This window comes from Choloepus didactylus, chromosome 10 (genome assembly GCF_015220235.1).
Source record: "Choloepus didactylus isolate mChoDid1 chromosome 10, mChoDid1.pri, whole genome shotgun sequence".
Lineage (NCBI taxonomy): Eukaryota > Metazoa > Chordata > Mammalia > Pilosa > Megalonychidae > Choloepus > Choloepus didactylus.
In genome coordinates, this window is record NC_051316.1 from 102,016,661 (window position 1) to 102,032,986 (window position 16,326).

The 16,326-nt window shown below is 36.6% G+C and overlaps 1 protein-coding gene across 1 annotated transcript in view; it reads left to right on the forward strand.

Moving 5' to 3' along the window:
• Positions 1-1,229: 1,229 nt before the first annotated feature.
• C5 (complement C5) overlaps positions 1,230-16,326 on the forward strand; it is a 131,201-nt gene continuing 116,104 nt past the window's right edge. Inside the window, exons 1-3 of the mRNA XM_037797345.1 lie at positions 1,230-1,357; positions 13,104-13,296; positions 15,603-15,765. Of these exons, the coding sequence (XP_037653273.1) occupies positions 1,293-1,357; positions 13,104-13,296; positions 15,603-15,765 (421 nt within the window). The 5' untranslated portion in view covers positions 1,230-1,292. The remainder of the gene's footprint in view (positions 1,358-13,103; positions 13,297-15,602; positions 15,766-16,326) is intronic.

The window sequence follows — 16,326 nt, forward strand, 5'->3', positions numbered from 1 at the left end:
ATCTTTCACAACTCAGCTTAATCGTTTTAGATTTCCTTTTGAAACAAATGGGCCTAGGTGGTCAGAAAATAGTGCCAGATTATTCCCAATTCAATAATATATTTAAGGGATACCTTTAGTCAAGTTCGTATGTCAAAGTTTTTTGTGTGCTACTTTTTTTCCCCAATGAATTCAGGAAATGAATTTGCTACAATAGGACCTTTTTAATTCAAAGCAAGAAATGCCAACATGAACATAAAATAGCTTAATTATAGTAATGTGTTTAGAGAAATATATTTTATTACTTTAAAATAGAGTACACATAAGACTATGGTAGAAAAGTGGGCATGAATTAAAGGAAGGGAGTAAATAAAAAATTTTCTATTGAACATAATATATAAGAATAAAATTAATTAAAAATCTTAAGGATAAAATTTTATGTCTTCCTAAATTAATTACTGGACTCAGTTATAGGAAGCCTTCTTTTCTTGGGTTCTTATATTAAAATGATGAAAATCGTTACTAAAAAGTATGGGTTTTTTTTTTTTTCTTTTAAAGAAGCATATTCTATGTCTGAATCAATGCAAATTTTGAATTAGTGGTGTATGAATTAATAGATATTGGAGGAATCTGTTCTCTGCCCTGAAGTTCCTGGAAAATGCTGTCCGGAGTCCTCAGCAAGGCATCTTCGTTGCCAATCACAATCTTTCCTCTGCTTGATGTTCAGTTTCTTCTCTAGACTGGAAAGGACCAAGAACTATTCTATAGACACATTTGCAGACTCAAGTTCTCCTTAGACTATCTCCAGGGCCAAGGACCCTTTCACTCAGGACTTCTCTGAAAGGACCATCTTGTGAGCCCTGTCTAAATCACACCCATTCTAGAATCAGCTCAATTTAAAGCTGATCCAGGTGGGTCTCCTTAAGTATCAGAGTGGATCTATCAGAGGCATGCCCACAAATGATTCAAGGTAAATGCCCTAGCAAGAAATGAAAGCCAAAGGCATGTGAGTTACCAGTTTCTAGCTTTGAGCCATTCATTGTAGGGTCACACTCCCATTTTAGAGTCACTTTCTTCGTATTAATCAAAATAAATTTCTTAGCTGTACATTCCTATAAAATACATCATAACTCTTTATTACTGGGCATTAAAGGGTGTTTTAGTTTCAATTTTAATTTTCCTACCTAGAGGTCCCTCTTTCTGACATTAATAATTAACCAGAGAACTAAAAACCAAATTCTTCAGGGTCAGTCTATTTAACAGGAAAGTAACTTCAAGCAGGTTGTATCCATGGTTTACTGCTACCTCCAGCCATGGACATTTTGGGCATACTTTGTTTTTTAATCTTCCTGAGGAAAAGTTGGGGACAGGAACAAACGTAAGTAAAACCACCTATCCTCATTTTTCAATGTAGCTTAGTTGTTGATGAGTGTTAAATTTAACAGACTGTGTTAACTTGAAAATTAACTTTCTACTTCTGCTACTTCTGGGAATACCAATGAATAGTCTCATCTCTGAATGAGAAAGGTTTAGAAGCATTTTGATTTGATAAGTGGCTAACAACATGGCAGCTTTTATGGGATTGTTAATTATAAACATTTAAATAAATGATCATTCAAATTCCTCTTAAGAAACAAAATAGAACTCAAGATAATAAACTTTCTTGGCATTTACTTCTTATTTCTATTTAGTGGTTGGTTTTCTTTGTGCTTTTCATGAACTATATAGTTAAGGAATAGCTCCAATATTGTGATTTGAAAAGCAGTTGAGTAAACACTTTAAAATTTATATTCTTCACAGTTTTTAATGTTACAATTAAAATATTAAAATATTGTACATTTAAAATCATATCTTAAAAAGAGTGATCTCATATCTAGAAATAATATTTTAGCACTGAAAAAGAACTGGATATTGTCTAACCAAACCTACTCATTTTACATATGAAGAAACTAAAGTCCAGGTAGTGGAAGTGACTTGTCAAAAGTCATACAGCAAGAGAGAACAAAAGCAGGTCTCATAGTTAAGTTGTCCTGTTTCCAACTTCAATTTTTTTTCCATTTTCTCATAGATTTATACATATAAATATATGTAGAAATACATTAAAATATAAATATGTACTTCAGGATATCATAAATTTATGGTACTATCCCATCCATAATCTTATTTATCTTGTGGTCACAAGCACTCCATTACCTTAGACAGTTTTTATTTATTCCTATTTGGAAGACAAGCAGCTGAAGCTCAGGGAGGTTGAGATTAAGTGAATTCAAATTAGGGGTAGAACTAGTATTAGCACCTGAGTCTCATGATTCTTATCCAGAGTTATCCTGAATTCTTTTGAACACCCTGTACTGGCCCTTAATGAGCATTTCTTTACTTTCTCTGAAAAAGTGAGAGTGTATTGTTTACAATATGGCAATCAATCATTTGATCAACTAATTAATTCAATAAATATTTATTGAGCACTTATCTTGTGATGAGCACTGAGGCTATAGCAGTCAATAAAAGACAAATCCTAGAGCTTGCATTTTAGTGGAAGAAGCAAATAATGAATGAGTGAATGAATGAATGAATAAGGTCACTGAAGTGCTATGAAGAAAAATACAAAGGAGAGTAAGAGGATAAAGAAATAATGGAGCTATTCTTTGAGGAGGTTACACTCAGAGCTTAAAAGAAGTGAGGGAGAGAACCTAAGATGGTGGCTAGGTGAGACAGGGCAAAAAAACACCTCCGTGAAAAATGCTAGATAAAAACCAGAATGTGACCCAGAACACCACTGCCAGTGATGCACCAGCTGGATAAGATCTGCTAAATCCACAGGGAACGTGCATTTGGTGAAACCAGGAGCCTGTATTCTGAAACAAGTGAGTGAGTCAGCTGAAAGTCCCACGGCCGCGCTGCGGTGTGGGGAAACGGTTGGCTGGCATTTGGAGATGGACTAGTTCTTTAAAAAAACAAGCCCAGGAGTGGCTGCAGATACGACGGGGAGAGCTGCACAGTGAAGCATGGCGGAAGTGGGCTAGGCTAATGCCTCAGTGTCTGGTGTGGAGGATAACCCTTCTCACACCCGCTGCTGATTGTCTTGAGACCAGAGGAGCTGAAGGAAGCCAAAATGAGAAAAAACCCCGCGTTCCTTGCAGCCATCTCCCCAGCGGGCAGGGGACACTCCTGCCTGGGGCCAGACCAATAGCCTAGAGCTGCGCCAAGAAACCCAGTGTATTGGGGAATCTTTCCTGTAGCACTATATACAAGCCACAATATCGGCCATGGACAGTGGCCTTTAATACACCCACAGCTGATCATCCCAGAGCTGGGAGGGCGGAACTGTGCAAAAAGGGGGAAGTTAACGCATCCCATTCAACCATCTTTGAAGCAGGCTGGGAGCGCCCCTGCATGACCCAGCGACCCAGGGCTTCCCTGGCAGGCTGGCGTGCACTAGTGACGTGGCACGGCCCTCCCTCAGCAGAGGTCCTGGAAGAGCACAGCTGGGAAGGGGGAACTGCTGGGAAATCCCAGGGACCCTACGCAAATACCAAGGACTTGTGGGTAGGCAGCAGAGGCAAATGGTGGAAAGACTGAAATGAACACTTAGGCTCCTGCAACAGCCTTAAATCTCCAGGAACACCTGGGAGGTTTGATTATTAAAGCTGCCCTGCCTACCTAACCACCCAGACACACGCCCCACGTTCAGGGCGGACAGCACCAGCAACACACCCAAACTTGGTGCACCAATTGGACCCCACAAGAATCAGACCCCCACATACCACAAAGACAAAGTTGGGGAGAACTGACTTGAGAAGAATAGGTGACTCACAGCCACCATCTGCTGGTTAGTTAGAGAAAGTGTACGCCACCAAGCGGCAGTACAGTCAAATTAGGGATCAAGTAAAGCAAATGCCAAGAGGCCAAAAACAACAGAAAATCTTAAAGCAGATGATAAAACCAGATGATATGGAGAAACCAAACCAAAACACCCAAATCAAAATATCAGAAGACACACAGTACTTGGCACGATTAATTGAAGAATTATAGACAGGCAACAAGAGCATGGCTCAGGATATAAAGGACATGAAGAAGAGCATGGCACAGAATATAAAGGACATAAAGAAGACCCTAGAAGAGCATAAAGAAGAAATTGCAAGAGTAAATAAAAAAATAGATCTTATGGAAATAAAATAAACTGTTGACCAAATTAAAAAGACTCTGATACTCATAATACAAGACTAGAGGAAGTTGAACAACAACTCAGTCTCCTCGAGGACCACAGAACAGAAAATGAAAGAACAAAAGAAAGAACAGGGAAAAAATCGAAAAAATCGAAATGGATCTCAGGGATACGATAGATAAAATAAAACATCCAAATATAAGACTCATTGGTGTCCCAGAAGGGGAAGAGAAGGGTAAAGGTCCAGAAAGAGTTTTCAAAGAAATTGTTGGGGAAAACTTCCCAAACTTTCTACACAATATAAATACACAAAGCGTAAATGCCCAGCGAACTCCAAATAAAATAAATCCAAATAAACTCACTCCAAGACATATTCTGATCAGACTGGCAAATACTGAAGAAAAGGAGCAAGATCTGAAAGCAGCAAGAGAAAAGCAATTCACTACATACAAAGGAAACAACATAAGACTAAGAAGTGACTACTCAGAGGCCACCATGGAGGCAAGAAGGCAGTGGCATGACATATTTAAAACTCGGAGAGAGAAAAATTTCCAACCAAGAATACTTTATCCAGCAAAACTCTCCTTCAAATTTGAGGAAGAGCTTAAATTTCTCACAAATAAACAAATGCTGAGAGATTTTGCTAATAAAAGACCTGTCCTACTTTAGATAATAAAAGGAGCCCTACTGACAGAGAAAAAAGCTGAGGGACTTCACCGCCAGTGGATCAGTCCTATAAGAAATGCTAAAGGGAGTTGAGCAGGCTGAAAGGTAGGGACACTAAACAATTGACTGAAACTACATGAAGAAATAAAGGGTACCACCAAAGATCACATAGTAAATATAAATACCAATACTACTGTATTTTTTATTTGTAACTCCACTATTTGCTTCCTACAGGATCTAAAATACATAAACTGTAATGTAAATCAGTGGCTTTGGACTCAATGTAAAATATGTAATTTTTGACAAGAACTACATAAAAGTGGGGGAATGAGGGAGTATAGGAACATACTTTATGTGTCATATTGAAGTTAAGTTGGTATCAAAGAAAAACAAGATTGTTATAGATTTAAGATGTTAAATTTAAGCCCCACGGTAAACACAAAGAAAGTATCAGAGAATATGACCATAGAGATGAAAAGTAGAGTAGGGGTTCCAAGAAGTGGGGGAAGGGGCAATGGGGGGTCAAGAAATGAGTGTAGGGTTTCTGTTTGGGGTGAAGGGAAACTTCTAGAAAGGGATGGTGGGAAGGTGATAGCATTGCAACATTGTAAATGTGATTAATCCCACTAATGGAATGCTAGGGAGGGGGTGCAATGGGAAGATTTAGACTGTATATATGTTTCCACAATTGAAAAAAAAAAAAAAAAAGGCAGTCTAAATAGATGACAATTAAATGCCAAGCATGATCCTGGATGGGATCTGAGGATGGAGGAGAGGAGGCTCAAAGGGACACAGATGGGACTTAAGTGGAAAAAAAAAAAAAAGAAATATAGAATGTAAGCTTTGTATCAAGGTTGAATTTCTTGAACTTCTTAGCTGTGTTTAGTGGGATTGCATAAAAGAATGTTCTTATCCATGGGAAATGTGTATGTGAATTATACTGTTTTTTCAAGGATGTGTGCAGCTTGCTCTCATATGTTCAGAAGACAGAGCAATAGATGATGGATGATATGGAGGGAAAGAGGGAGGGAGGGAGGGAAAGAAAGAAAGAAATGGTGGTGTGACAGGATGTTAAAGGTGGTGGATTGGGGTATTGGGGGAGGGGGTCAGGGTATGCTGCAGTTCTATGTATGAGGTTTGTACTTTTTTTGCAACTGTTCCTGTAAGTTTGAGTTTATCTCAAAATAAAATTTCTTATTAAAAAAAAAAAAAGAAGTGAGGGAATCAGTAATGCAGAAATCTGAGGAAGGAGTATTTCAGGTAGAGAGCAAAGAAAAATTTTTGCCTTTCTGCAAGCTCAGAGGCCTGATCCTTCTGTGGCTATTGAAAGAAATGAAGAAAAGTATACAATTCTTCATAGGGCTAGATTGTGCTACTGATAAATCAGTCATGATCAAAATTTGCATGAACAGTGGTTGTAGAACCATCTTTTAGAGGCTCCCTAACACCATTTTATGTTTCCCCATGATTAACACACATAGATAACTGAAAATTAAAACAATACTAAATTGCAAAACATGAAACTTTTAAGAACACTGAAATTAAAAGTTTTTTTCTAGATTTTTTCTGATTGTAAAATTCTTGATAAATTTCATTTAGTAAAGGAGTTGAATGTGTTAATCCTGGAAATAGGCTACTTAGGTTCAATTTCTATTTCTATAAATTATTCGCAATGGCACTTTGGACAAGTGAATTAATAGTTTCCTCATCTGTAAAATGGAAGTATTAATAACTTCCTCACAGAGTGGTTGGGTTTAGAATGATGCTAGCATATAGTAATGTTTCACTAAATTTGCCTTATCATAAAGGCTGATTTTTTTTTTTTTTCATTTTCTGCTGTCCCCTGCTAAGCACATGGGGAATTCAGGTGATGGTTGGAAATCTGGAGATTTTTTTTCCTCTTTTACAATTTGCCTGAGTGGTAAATTAGTTGTCATATAAGAGAACTGCCAGATGCTTTAAAAGATTTAACTGCCTCCTAATTAATTTCATTGTTACTAAAGATTTGCTGCCTTTCAAAGACTTTTTAAGTGTCATATGTTGACAGGAGCCTGAAATAATTCTGCCAGGTAGGGTTGTGGGTGCACACCAGGCTTGTTTGGCCACTTGAATTAGTCAATCACTAAGATCTTTTGGGTTGAGACATACTTCTTTTTCTATGTAAAAACATATGTATTCAAAATGGATACTTTTGTGACATATAATTTATATTTTTATAAGTTTTCATTTCATAAAACAAACCAAGTCCCCTGGAGGGTGGGGTGGGGAAGAAGTAGTGACTTCTTCTATCTTGTTCACTTTTGTATTTCGAAAACCTGTATAGATTCATCTCCATCATATAAATCACATAAAAATTAAATTAAGGGAAAAGTCTGTGGTTGTGACCAAAGCTTTGTCAAAGATAAGCTGAGGGGGAGAAACTAAGATGACAGCTAGGAGGGACAGGGAAAGAAAACACCTCCATGAAAAATACTAGATAGAGGCCAGAAAGTGACCCAGAACACCAGTTCTAGCAATGCACCAGCTGGAAAAATTCTGCTAAATCCACAGGGACCATGCACTTGGTGAAACCGGGAGTCTGCATTCTGAAACGAGTGAGTAAGTTGGCTGAATGTCCAGCAGCTATGCTGCAGTGTGGGGAAACTGTGGGTTGGTATTTGGAGGTGGACTAGTTCTTTTTTAAAAAAAACCCAAAAGCGGCTGCAGATATGGCAGCAAGAACCACACAGTGAAGCACAGGAGGAAAGGGCGGTGTGAACGCCTCAATATCTGGCATGGAAGATAGCCTTTCACGCACCTACTGCTAGTTGTCTCAGAGCAAGGAGGGCAGAGAAGAACCAAAAGGGGAAAAAAAAACCACACCCCTTGCAGCCATCTTCCCAGCGGGCTGGGAACGCTCCTGCCTGGTGCTGGAGCCACAGCCCAGAGCCACGCCAAGGGACCCAGTGTGATGGGAAGTGTTTCCAGCAACACTGTGCACACCACAATGTCGGGTGTGGACAACAGCCTTTCGTGCACCCATAGCTAATTGTCTCAGAGCTGGAAAGGCAGAGCTGTGTGAAAAGGGGGAAAGTAACACGCCACATTCAGCCATCTTTTCAGCAGGCTGGGAATGCCCCTGCATGGCCCAGCAGCCCAGGGCTTCCCTTGAGGGATGGTGCACACTTGTGACGTAGTACAGCCTTCCCTCAGCAGAGGCCCTAGAAGGGCATGGCTGGGAAGAGGAACCCACCCAGAAAACCCAGGGACCCTATGCCAATATCAAGGACTTGTAGGTCAGCAGCAGAGACAATCTGTGGTGAGACTGAAATGAAGGTTTAGACTCTTGCAACAGCCTTAAATCTCCTGGAACACCTGGGAGGTTTGATTATTAAAGCTGCCCTGCCTCCCTAACCACCCAGCCACACACCCGACATTCAGGACAGACAGCACCAACAACACACCCAAACTTGGTGCACCAATTGGACTCCACAAGAACCAGACCCCCACACACCACAAAGACAAAGTTGGGGAGAACTGACTTGAGGGGAATAGGTGACTCGCAGATGCCATTGCTGGTTAGTTAGAGGAAGTGTACACCACCAAGCTGTAGATCTGACAAATTAGAGATTGTTGTCTGAATAATCCTTCATATCCTAAAAGAAGCCTATCAAGTAAAGCAAATGACAAGATCTCAAAAACAGCAGAAAATGTTAAAGCATATGAAAAAACCAGATGATATGTATAACCCAAACCCAAACACCTGAATCAAAAGATCAGAGGAGACACAGTACTTGGAGCAATTAATCAAAGAACTAAAGACAAACAATGAGAGAATGGCACAGGATATAAAGAACATGAAGAAGACCCTAGAAAAGCATAAAGAAGAAATTACAAGAGTAAATAAAAAGATAGATGATCTTATGGAAATAAAAGAAACTGTTGACCAAATTAAAAAGATTCTGGATACTCATAGTACAAGACTAGAAGAAGCTGAACAATGACTCAGCAACCTCAAGAACCACAGAATGGAAAATGAAAGTACAAAAGAAAGAATGGGAAAAAAATAAAAAAAATCATAATGGATCTCAGGGATATGATAGATAAAATAAAACATCCAAATATAAGACTCATTGGTGTCCTAGAAGGGGAAGAAAAGGGTAAAGGTCTAGAAAGAGTATTCAAAGAAATGGTTGGGGAAAACTTCCCAAACTTTCTACACAATATAAATACACAAAGCATAAATGCCCAGTGAACTCCAAATAGAATAAATCCAAATAAACCCACTCCAAGACATATTATGATCAGACTGCCAAATTCTGAAGAGAAGGAGCAAGTTCTGAAAGCAGCAAGAGAAAAGCAATTCACCACATACAAAGGAAACAACATAAGACTAGGTAGTGACTACTCAGCGGCCACCATGGAGGCGAGAAAGCAGTGCCATGATATGTTTAAAATTCTGAGAGAGAAAAATTTCCAACCAAGAATACTTTATCCAGCAAAACTCTCCTTCATATTTGAGGGAGAGCTTAAATTTTTCACAGACAAACAAATGCTGAGAGATTTTGCTAATAAAAGACCTGCCCTACTTCAATACTAAAGGGAGCCCTACTGACAGAGAAGCAAAGAAAGGAGAGAGATATATAGAGAAATTTAACAGACATATATAGAACATTACATCCCAAATCACCAGGATACACATTCTTCGCTAGTGATCATGGAACTTTCTCCAGAATAGACCATAGGCTGGGACATAAAACAAGCCTCAATAAATTTTAAAAAAATTAAAATTATTCAAAGCACATTCTCTGACCACAATGGAATACAAATAGAAGTCAATAATCATCAGAGACTTAGAAAATTCACAAACACCAGGAGGTTAAAAATGAGGGGGAGATGAAAACATTCCCAGATAATCAAAAGCTGAGGGACTTCATCACCAGTAGATCAGTCCTATAAGAAATGCTAAAGGAAATTGTGCAGGCTGAAAGGAAGGGACACTAAACAATTTGCTGAAACCACATGAAGAAATAAAGATTTCCAGTAAAGATCACATGGTAAATATAAATACCAATACTACTGTATTTTTGATTTGTGACTCCACTATTTACTTCCTACAGGATCTAAAATACATAAACTCTAATGACAAATCAGTGGTTTTGGACTCAATGTGTAAAATATGTAATTTTTGACAAGAACTACATAAAGGTGGGGGAATGGAGGAGTATAGGAGCACAGTTTATGTGTCCTATTGAAGTTAAATTGGTATAAAAAAAAAAACAAGATTGTTAGAGAATTAAGATATTAAATTTAAGCCCACAGTAAACATAAAGAAAGTATCAGAGAATATGATCATAGAGATGAAAAGTAGAGTATGGGTTACGAGAAGTGGGGGAAGGGACAATGGGGAGTTAATAAGAAATGAGTGTAGGGTTTCTGTTTGGGGTGAAGGGAAATTTCTAGTAATGGATGGTGGGAAGGTGATGGCATTGCAATATTGTGAATGTGATTAATCCCACTAAATGGAAAGTGTGGGAATGGGTGGAATGGGAAGATTTATGCTGTATATATGTTTCCACAATTGAAAAAAAAAGACAGTCTAAATAGATAATGACACTTAAATGCCATAGATGATCCTGGATGAGATCTAAGAATAGAGGAGAAAAGGCTCAAAAAGACACAATTGGGACATAAGAAAAAAAGTGAAATATAGAATGTAAGCTTTATATCAATGTTGAATTTCTTGAACTTGTTAACTACACTTAATGTGATTACATAAATGAATATTCTTGTTCATAGGAAATGTATATGTGAATTATATTATTTGTTCAAGGATGTGTGCAGCTTCCTCTCATGTTCAGAAGACAGAGCAATAGATGATGGATGATAGATAGGGAGGGAGGGAAAGAAAGAAATGGTAAAGTGACAAAATATTAAAGTTGGTAGATTGGGGTATAGGTGGAGGGGGTTTGGGGTATGCTGGAGTTCTGTGTATGGGGTTTGTATTATTTTTGCAACTGTTACTGTAAGTTTGAATTTATTTCAAAATAAAAATTAAAGAAAAAGGTAAGCTGAGGTAATTTAAAATTTTATTAAAGTTTGCTTTGGCAACAAATGATTCTCAAATCAGGCAGAGCCAAACTGAAAGTGGAAAGGAGCTCCATCAAGGGGGTGGAAAGGGGGAGCTTATATAGGACAAACATGGAAGCAAGCAAGGAAATTGGCTGACAGTTTCCATTTTACGTAGTGGGAACTTATGAAGTGGGGAGCAGATATACATTGATTAGAATGGTATGTCCATTCTGATAAATTATCTCTCCTGGACTGAACTGGTTTATCACCAGGTGTTACTTATCTGCAGTTCTGTGGTATGCGTTCCATTGTTCCCCTTTCTCAGAAAGCCCCTGCAGGTCTATTGTTTTTGCCTTCTGAAAAATCCTTTTTCAGAAAGTGGTCCTTCCCAGCCATGTCCAATACAGGCAGCCATTTTATTTTACTTCAGTTTGTAACCTTGACCTCAATTTACACATAACCACTGAGAGAGGCCTAAGTATAAAGTCCTGCCTCATTCACTTACAAGTCATGTGACCTTGGTCAAGTTAACCCCTTATCATTTGTAAAATAGGAATTAATAATAGTACCTACTTCATGGGCTTTTCATAAAGACTGAAAGAATTGTATGAAGAGGGATAATACTCTCTGGTATATGATATCTACTCAATTACTCTTAGTTACTATCATTATTGTCATACGATTATTAGTTGCTCTTGAAGGATCTCTATCACTACTTCCATTTCCAAAGACATCCCCTCCCCCAGTTCACTTACATTCTTTTCCTTTATGTGCTCACTAGTATAACAAAATCCTTCCAAGAGTACCTCCTTTCAACTAACTGAGTGAAATTAATGAATCTTAACATTTATCGAGTACTAGGTAAACTAGGCACTTTCATATACTTTTTCTTATTTTATTCTTACAAAAGCCTGATAAAGAAGGTGACATTTTCACAACTAAGTTATTTTAGCCCAAGAGAGGGTTTGTGACTTAACCATGGTCACTCAGCCATCAAATAGCAGAGCTGGAATTCAGTCACTGGTGCCTATGTTGCTTTTTCCTTCATTGGGCAAAAATATTGACCCTATTTATACATTCTGGTCAACACCATTAAAAGTCTTCCTTAGACATAGGGGACTGGTGGTTTGATGGGTTGAGCCCTCTACCATAAGTTTTACCCTTGGGAAGACGGTTGCTGCAAAGGAGAGGCTAGGCCTCCCTATGGTTGTGCCTAAGAGCCTCCTCCCGAATGCCTCTTTGTTGCTCAGATGTGGCCCTGTCTCTCTAGCTAAGCCAACTTGAAAGGTGAAATCACTGCCCTCCCCCCTACGTGGGATCAGACACCCAGGGGAGTGAATCTCCCTGGCAACATGGAATATGACTCCCGGGGAGGAATGCAGACCCGGCATCGTGGGACGGAGAACATCTTCTTGACCAAAAGGGGGAGGTGAAAGGAAATGAAATAAGCTTCAGTGGCAGAGAGAATCCAAAAGGAGCCGAGAGGTCACTCTGGTGGGCACTCTTACGCACACTATAGACAACCCTTTTTAGGTTCTAAAGAATTGGGGTAGCTGGTGGTGGATACCTGAAACTATCAAACTACAACCCAGAACCCATGAATCTCGAAGACAGTTGTATAAAAATGTAGCTTATGAGGGGTGACAATGGGATTGGGAAAGCCATAAGGACCACATTCCACTTTGTCTAGTTTATGGATGGATGAGTAGAAAAATAGGGGAAGGAAACAAACAGACAAAGGTACCCAGTGTTCTTTTTTACTTCAATTGCTCTTTTTCACTCTAATTATTATTCTTGTTATTTTTGTGTGTGTGCTAATGAAGGTGTCAGGGATTGATTTAGGTGATGAATGTACAACTATGTAATGGTACTGTAAACAATCGAAAGTACGATTTGTTTTGTATGACTGCGTGGTATGTCAATATATCTCAATAAAATGAAGATTAAAAAAAAAAAAAAGTCTTCCTTGGCTGCAGTTGCTCAAGGAAAGTGCTATTTCCATTTCAAATGTAAGCTAAACCTCTTTATTATTCAGGTTGTAATTCCCAGCTTATTTCTTCCTGGAAATTATGCTGAAGTTATCATATATCACAATAAATTCTGACAGAAAAAAAATCATTTTTAAGTTGAAGAAATATGTCTATTTTAAACTGAATCTCTCAAGTAAGAGAAAAAAAAATCAGAATATAAAGGAAATTTGTTGTATAAAAATACTGATCCTTCTCTTTCCCTGTTTCAACAGATACGTCATTTCAGCATCAAAAGTATTACGTGTCGGAGCATCTGAAAATATTGTAATTCAAGTTTATGGATACACTGAAGCATTTGATGCAACAATCTCTATTAAAAGTTACCCTGATAAAAAATTTAGTTACTCTTCTGGCTATGTTAATTTGTCCCCAGAAAATAAATTCCAAAACTCTGCAATCTTAACAGTATGTATCTCTCCTTCAGTTTCTTTATACATACAAAATATTCTCAATAAAATATATACAAAGTTTGAATATTGATAACATAGGAATTGAATCATCTATACCACTTTACCACTATGTGGTTATTAGGATATCGGTCACTAATGATAACCAAGTGAAATAGACAATTCTAAATACAATTGTGTCTGCTTTTGAGCAAAGCATGTATATTTTACAGATCTAATTATAAAAGAAAATTGTATTTATGTGAAAATATTTGGAAAGGAATTGAAAATACTTGCTTATTGAGAAAATTTAGTAACAAAGAAACAGAGAAATATAAATATGCATATTGATCTGTGGTGTATTGCACACAAAAGCCCATAGATGCTAGTGAACATTTGTTTTTTTAAACTTCAATATCCTACAATTATAGCTTCCCAAGCTAATAAAGTTATTGATTACTAAAGTAAATCTCTCTCATTGACAGCCTGCAGTTAATAAAAGAACAACTTGGATTAAATAATTTTTCTTTCTATTAAAACATTGTAGTTTTGATTGGCTAGAAAAGTGCTTGCTACTCATTTATTATTAGAAAAGTGCTGAATTAAAAATAAATTATCCATGCCAATTTTACTGAATAAGTAGAACCAAAAATTGTCTTAAATTCCAATACAAATTCAAAAATAGAGAACTATCAAATCAAAGAATATCAGATTTGAAAGGAACTTTTAGGTTCATTTACACTGTTGTTTCTCTAAAATGAATTCTTCATAAAGAAATTAAAATTTCAAATTTTATAAAGAGCTTAAAATTTGAGTTGTATTGATTTTGTAGCTTTTAATTTACTTTGTAAATTGGTTTTGATTTTATAATTATAAAAAGCCATAAGTATAAGAAGTTTATATTTAATTTTAGGTTTGTACATATTTAATGTTGTGATAAAACTTAATTTAAATCAAAACTGCAAGTCTTACAAAACCTATTTTCTTTGAAAAAGGGGTTTGTATATTGCTCGTTTCAGAAACACTGTAGATATAAATAACCTCTAACTAAATGTAGGCTGTCTTTCATTAATATTCTTGATGGTAAATGTTCTAATCACTTAGCAAATAGTTTCATTTATTAGGTTTATTAAGAATTACAATTTTTTTCCCCAAAATGTTATTTTCAGTAGGTACTCTCTTATCCGATAAGATGGAGCCCAGTAATTGTCCATGTGGTAGACAGTAGCCACATGTGACTGTTTAAATTTAATAAAATGTAACTAAAAATAAAAATTCAGTTCCTCAGTCACAAGAGCCACATTTCAAGTGCTATCGGTAACCATACATGACTAGTGGCTGCCTTGTTTGACAGCAAAGATGTAGAACATTTCCATCACCACAGAAAGTTCTATTGGATAGTGCTGAGTTAAATGATTAATTGAAAAAACAGAATAAGGTGGAGAATCATAAAAATTGATGCATATTTTAAGGACTTAATTCATCTTAACATTATAATGTGTATTTATGGACCAGTTGCTAGATGTTGGGCCAAGATCTTCTTTCACTATGAGTTCACTGGCTGGAGCATCAATTCTTACTTATTTTATAAGTTGTATGTTTAACAAATCATCTTAATTTTACAGTTTCTGTTTCTTTAAAGTGAAGAAAAATTTTAGACACTTGCAAAGCAATCTGAGTGCAGAATCTTTGTAGATTTTTTTTTTTTTTTACTATTTTCCCAAACTTTTATAGTAATCTCATATATCTAATTCCATAGCCATTGGTTCTAGTGATTACCTTTTATCCCAGGTTTCCAAAACCTCAGTTTTCATAGAAACACTTCCCTTTCTTTTTTTATGTATTAAATGTGCATATTATTTAGTGTCAAGTAGATCATCACAATATTTGCACAATTGGAAATCATGCGGTTCAACCCGTGGGAACAGAAATGTGTACGTGTAATACAAAGTGTCTTGAACATTAATTAGTGTGGATGTTATATCAAGGGAATGAAGAACTTGGGATAATCCAGCAAGTTGGTTAAGTGAAGGTTTATTAAGAGAGCTTCTATAGTAGTAGTTTTACTATACGTATGTAAAATTTGAGAAGCATGAAACCCAAAAGATTTTTAATTGCTTAAAGCTAAACTTTGATGATGACAATAGGACACTAAGGAGATCGGAGAAAATTTATTTACTTATTCTGCTTCCTGAACCACTTTTTAAATGATTAGATACACATAATCATTTTTTTTCTAATGGAATTACAGTGGCATTTAGAAAGCCAACCTGTTTTATTGCCTTAAAATTCTTAAACTCTTTTTCCTCAACAATTTTTTTACAGATCCAACCTAAACAGTTGCCTGGAGGACAAAACTCAGTTTCATATGTATATTTGGACATTGTATCAAAGCATTTTTCAAAATCAAAAAAAATGCCAATAACCTATGACAATGGATTTCTCTTTGTTCATACAGACAAACCTATTTACACTCCACTGCAATCAGGTAGGGTATAAGAAGCTTCTTTGTCTGTAGGGAAACGCTAACACTATATTGTAGAGCTTTTTAATATCTGAAATTAAGCAGAGACAGGTTTCCAATTTGCTCAAAAGAGTTTCTATTCCCAATGCATTTCACACTTATAAATGACATTTTAATTTTAAATGTATATAGAAACTGCTAACTGAATTGCAAAATCAACAACTATATTATCTGTACTAATAGCAATTTCTACTTGAAAAAAGCTTTTAAAATTGTGAAATGTTATATTTTATCTTATTCATTGAACAATCATAAAACTTAATTGCAAATACAGTTTGTCAGTAGAAAAGTAATTCATTTTAGACATGCTCGTAACAAAAATCATTGACTTTGTGATCATGGATCTTTCTCCAGAAGGGACCATAAACTGGGACATAAAACAAGCCTCAAGAAATTAAAAAAAAAAAAAAAAATTGAATATACTCAAAGCACATTCTCCAACCACAATGGAATACAAATAGAAGTCAATAATTTTTGAACTGTAACTTCACTATTTACTTCCTACATGATATAAATTACATGAAC